We start from the raw sequence: 5180 nt of genomic DNA on the forward strand, positions 1-5180 counted from the left end.
AGACAAGTGCCACATCAGTGGCAGTGCTACTCTACATTGTAAAATCCAAAGATGATGCCCCAGCTTACGCCACTTTGATCAAGTAAAACATGAAAAGCATCGATAGGTGTTTTTAGATCGACTCTTATCAGTATTACTTGTTTGTTTTCACCCTATGATCATCCTGATCAAACACTGAGATTTCTAGCCTTGTTTATCTGAAACACATCAGCTGACAGACATCAAACATATTAGGCTTTTAAGAACTTCAGTGTGACGGGCCCACAGATATAAGTGAAAAAAAAAACACACATTATAGATTTTGCATGCATGGTTCTTTCTGGTAACATGCACCAAAGTTCAAATGATTACATAGCAACAGGATTTGAGCAACTGTCACTCAGTCAAGCGGAAAAATCAGTAAATATCGTCAAATGTGAGCCAGATCTCAACTACTTCAATTATACGCATGTATGTGAAAACAGCAAGCTGAGGGATAGGCCTTTGTTTTCTAATCACATCTCAACAAGTGCTGTCAAGTTTTAAAAAACGACTCCGTGTCAAGGAGCTGAGAGGAGGTCACGACTCAGTGTTTGTTTATGAGAGAGACGATGGAAGACTGGTCCACTAAATCTCTCTCTTCTGTCGCTCAAGACAGACTTCTGAGCAAAGTGAGAATTTTGGTCTCTTTCACAGATAAAAATGAAGCGTTTTGAATAATAAATAATAATAATAATTAAAAAAAGGATTTCTGACGAATAAATAAGAGAATCCTAAATTTATTTTGTAGATTGCCTTTTGTTTATATTAGTTATGCTAAAAAAAAAAAAAAAACACACAAGTTGGGATGAACATACACCGACTTTCAGACAGAAGATTTACGTATTAGGACATAAAAATCTGCTAGTGGTCTTAAAATTACAAAAACCAAACCCTTGTACGACCTTTATGTTACTTTGTACATGTTGTCATTAGATGCTGCCGCCCCTACAGTCCAGTGTTGATGTTTAATAAAGATGCTTTTCTTTTTTTTTCTTTTTTTTTCTTTTTTTTTAACCAAACACCCTTGAACTCTTAGCTTTGCAGACTCTGACATATGAAACAAAACAACAAACCCCAGCACAGATGCTAACTTAAGACAGTGTTGCTAAAGAGAATCAAAAAAAAAAAAAAAAAAAAAAAAAGCTTGGTCAGACTTCAATCCAGCTGAAATTCTTTGCTCTATAAACATAAAGTAAAACAAATCAAAGAACTGCAGGAATAATGCATAAAGGATTGTTCCAATAATATCCCACTACACCGTTTGACTGATCAGGTCCTCCATATTGTCTGAAAGTCCCTGAGACATGATGGCAAGAGGTGTACGGGGCAATTCGCTGAAATCTCACAGTCATTTCTTTTGTTGATTAAAAATTAAATATCTAGATTGCATTTACTACAAAAGCTGCTCCCCAAATCAAAAGAGGAACCTCTGTCCTCTTTCCACAATATTGTCTCTCTGTGCAACACTGTCCTCTTGTGGAATAAACTGATTACTACATCATGCTCCTAAAATTAAGCCGGTGTGATTTCCCCTCCCCCCCTTCCCCTCCCCCCCTTCCCCCCCCCTTTTTTTTTTTTCCACTTCCTAAAATTTCTTGCCTTCAGAAAGTTCTGCCTCTCGCAGCAGCACCTCTCGGGCCAGATCCGGTCTGCCTATTCTGCCCAGGCTGCCAGCGAGTTGGGAGGCCTTCGGGTGGCATGTGACGGCAGGCAGCGCTCGTCTCCACATGGCCAGGACGCGAAAGGCCTGTTCTGACGGACTGTCCCTGGAGCGGAGCTTCACCAGCCGGGCTGCGCTGCGACTGAGACGCAGGGAGGACACCAGCAGAGACGTCTCCTCCGGAGACAGCTCCCCAGACAGCCAGAGGAGAAGGGCGTCCGAAAGAGGCTCTGATAGGTTTTAAAACAGCAACAGACACCGTTTAGACAGTCCTCTTCAACTTTTCCACATTTTGTCATGTTATAAAGGACATGCCCCACCCATGCAACTGAGTAAAAGAACGACTCAATGGGTAATGCTCAATAACAGCAAGTTGGACTAAAAAATTATACACCAATCAAGAGAAATATTACTTTTTTACAATAAAATGTCAGCAAGTGCTAATTTACAGTTGCTAACTCCACATGGCAACAATATTTGACATGGCATGTTTATATTTTTGTTGAGTATAAAAATAATATATAATAATAGTTTTTCCACGTGCAATATAATTTAGTTTGTATTATTCAGTGTCATTTTAAATATTTTTCTTTCATCATGGTGATCTCTAGGGCCCCCCGGTGGCGTGGCGGTCCTTAAGCAGCTGCGTAACTCGCAGATTCCCTGGGCCAGCCCTGGCTCCACAACATATAATTTTAATAAAATGTGAAAAAAAAAAATTCTTGAGGTAAAAATACTTCAGCAATGCACCCGAGAGCAGCACCAACAGGCTGCTTCTGAACCGCGGACTGAGTCACCCACCTGCCTCCTCGGATATCTTCACTCTAGCGGCAACCGGCCGATGGATGACTCTCGCTTTCTGGAATCACACAAATTTAACGTGTTGAAAGATCTTAAAGGTCTTTTTGCCTAAATGAAAAAAGATGTCTACCGCGACTTCTGCACCTTTGGTAAACTCAGAGGCAGCTTACAAACTGGGTCTGCCAGGAGCTTCGCATCCCTCGGAACAGCTTTGTCCCCTCTCCGCTCCAGCTCAGCTCTGGTGACTCTATAAAACAGGGCCGTGCCCTTGTAGCAAGGCGAGCTGTAATTCCCAAACGGGTCCACTTCGGTTAGGCGCACTAACAGCTCATTCCTCCGCTGACAGTGAAAGGTCAGCCGCTCGTGTGACTCCTCACTTGTGTTGCTCTGTGTGAAGGCTGCAGAGTGCACATGTGCAAAAATCACAAAATTGTACAAGAATATTCCCCCCTCAACCCCCTGTGAAATGTTGCATTTAAAAGCTTCTACTATAAAGCAAAGGATTTCTTTTAATCTCACTTTACCGGCTGGAACTTATGTGTTTTACGACATTTGTTTCTAGATACTCTCTGTGGCCTGTGAAGGCTTGTCTATAAATTACCACTCACTTTCCACCATCATCCATCATTATTTATAAATAGCCTATGTTGGGTTTAGCCCATTTTCAGTTCCTCTGTTCTTCTGGGGATCTGTGTTGTTTTTCTGCCTTTGGGTTGTTACGTTTTTGTGTTGAACTTCCTGTGTCTTCACCCCTTTTAGTTTTTGGTTATAAAGGTTTCTGAAAGCTTTCATTTCCTGCATGCCTATGTTGATTTAGCCAAGCTCTGCTACAACTGTTGTTCACATTTGAAGAGATTTTCATAATTGGAGGACCTTCTTATTTTTGCCTTGACGCGTAAAACAGTATGACGAAAAGGGAATATAATCGCTTTAAACCGCATCTTTAGGTCATGGGACATAAAAGCAACTTCTCTCACCCAAAATGAAAACGTCACATTCCCAGTGTTGAAGCCTTTTAGGATAGTTGCATCAGTTTTGACTGAGCTAACCAAACTGATGTTTAGCCTGGAAATGTGATGCCCACACACTGATAAGATAAGACATGGATCAGGTTAAGAGGAAGGGCGGTGAGAACATTTCAAATCAGTCGCTGAATTGTTCGGAAAGCAGTGAGCAAGGGTGAGACTTTAAACAACAAATGCCAACAGGCCCAGAACCTCTGGAGTAATGTTGTTTAGATCGGGGCAAACTTCCTCACAGCGATACCAAAGACTGGTAGATAAAGGAAGTATCTGTGAAGTATTTTTTTTTAGCTAATGAAGGTAATACTAGCCATTAAGAGTGTAGGGTGTCCTTACCACTATCCTCTCCAGAGACCAGTAAGAACAACGCGTTGACGTTGATCTCTCCTAAACATTCTATGATCGTACCTGATTTGAAGCTCTCTGAACAGTCCCTTGTGTTGTTATTGGACACGTAAAGGCCAGCAGGCGTGCGATTCTGGCCGGGCTCCCACCTGTGGATGTGATGTTTCCACTGAAGCGCAGGAGGAGCTGATCTCCTTCACACAGGGAGATCTCAGAGGAGGTCTCCACGGCGCCACCGGCCGCCCGCAGTCTGTTCAGCTCCCAGTCGAGGTCTCTGCTAGGCAACGCCGCCAGGAGGACGCCGTGAGGGTCGCCCCGCCCACGCCGGAGGACGACGGTCACCGGGTGGCGGCAGGCCGAGGCCTCCAGCTCCTCGGCCAGCGCAATGAGGCGGCAAGGCTGCAGTGGTGACAGGAGACGAACTGCGAGGAGTCTGGTGTGAAGAGGCACAGATAGAAACGTGAGAAGTTTAACTTCATTAAAAGAGACTGGATTACCGCTGAGTGAAAAGGGCCTGTTATCAGGAAGTCAGAAATAATGTATTCATGGGGAAGCTAAGGGAATTATATAACCTAACGTGCATATATTATTCCCCACTAAGCTTGATTTAGATAAGAAGAACAAAGAGTTTTAGGGGGGAACAATTAAAATCACTTCTTAAAGCTGGTTTTGTCACTTGTAACGTCGTTTTCAGCGATCAACTGGAGAAGACTGGTTTCAATTTTCTGTTGTTTTTTTTTCCAAGCACTTCCCAAAGAAATCCAAGCAACACAAACCCAACATAGAAGCGCTTTAAACCAGGTGAAGGTAAGCTTTATTTAACTGTAATGTTCAGGGGTTACTGATTTACTCATGACTAAAAGTGATCAGAGCAACAAAACCATAATGAAGTGGAAGTAGTCAATGAAACGATTCACAATGAGGAACAGAATGAGGAACGAAGGAACAATAAAGCTGGCAATTATAATTTAATCTACAAGCAATCTATTGTGCAAGTTTGATTTGTATTATTTTATGTTGCACTGAAACATATTCTCTTAACTCTTAAACGATGCAAAAAGTTAGGTTTTTTTAGTGCAAACGTTTGCGGCATTTAAGAACATTAGTTAGTGATGACGTTTATTATGATGTGGCATTTCAACTTGTGGTGAAATATGAAAAACAGATTAAAATAGAGTGACAATGTTTGAAGCCACATTGTCCAGCTGTGGAAGAATCGTATGCTAAAATTCTTTTTCATGATTTATCCACTTCTGTCTGCAATTACCGTGAAGTATTCTGCTGCATTTTTAACGCTGATGCTTTGATAACTTTTAGTCACGAGTAAATCA

General features: G+C 41.9%; 1 protein-coding gene across 1 annotated transcript in view; it reads right to left on the bottom strand.

Annotated features, from left to right (window-relative positions):
- Window positions 1-1585: 1585 nt before the first annotated feature.
- dthd1 (death domain containing 1) overlaps window positions 1586-5180 on the bottom strand; it is a 7822-nt gene continuing 4227 nt past the window's right edge. Inside the window, exons 5-8 of the mRNA XM_016671098.1 lie at window positions 3999-4282; window positions 2627-2880; window positions 2483-2540; window positions 1586-1911 (exon numbers count right to left, since the gene is read on the bottom strand). Coding sequence (XP_016526584.1) covers window positions 1607-1911; window positions 2483-2540; window positions 2627-2880; window positions 3999-4282 — 901 coding nt within the window. The 3' untranslated portion in view covers window positions 1586-1606. The remainder of the gene's footprint in view (window positions 1912-2482; window positions 2541-2626; window positions 2881-3998; window positions 4283-5180) is intronic.

Source organism: Poecilia formosa, unplaced genomic scaffold, assembly GCF_000485575.1.
Source record: "Poecilia formosa unplaced genomic scaffold, Poecilia_formosa-5.1.2 Scaffold41, whole genome shotgun sequence".
In the NCBI taxonomy this organism is placed as follows: Eukaryota; Metazoa; Chordata; class Actinopteri; order Cyprinodontiformes; family Poeciliidae; genus Poecilia; species Poecilia formosa.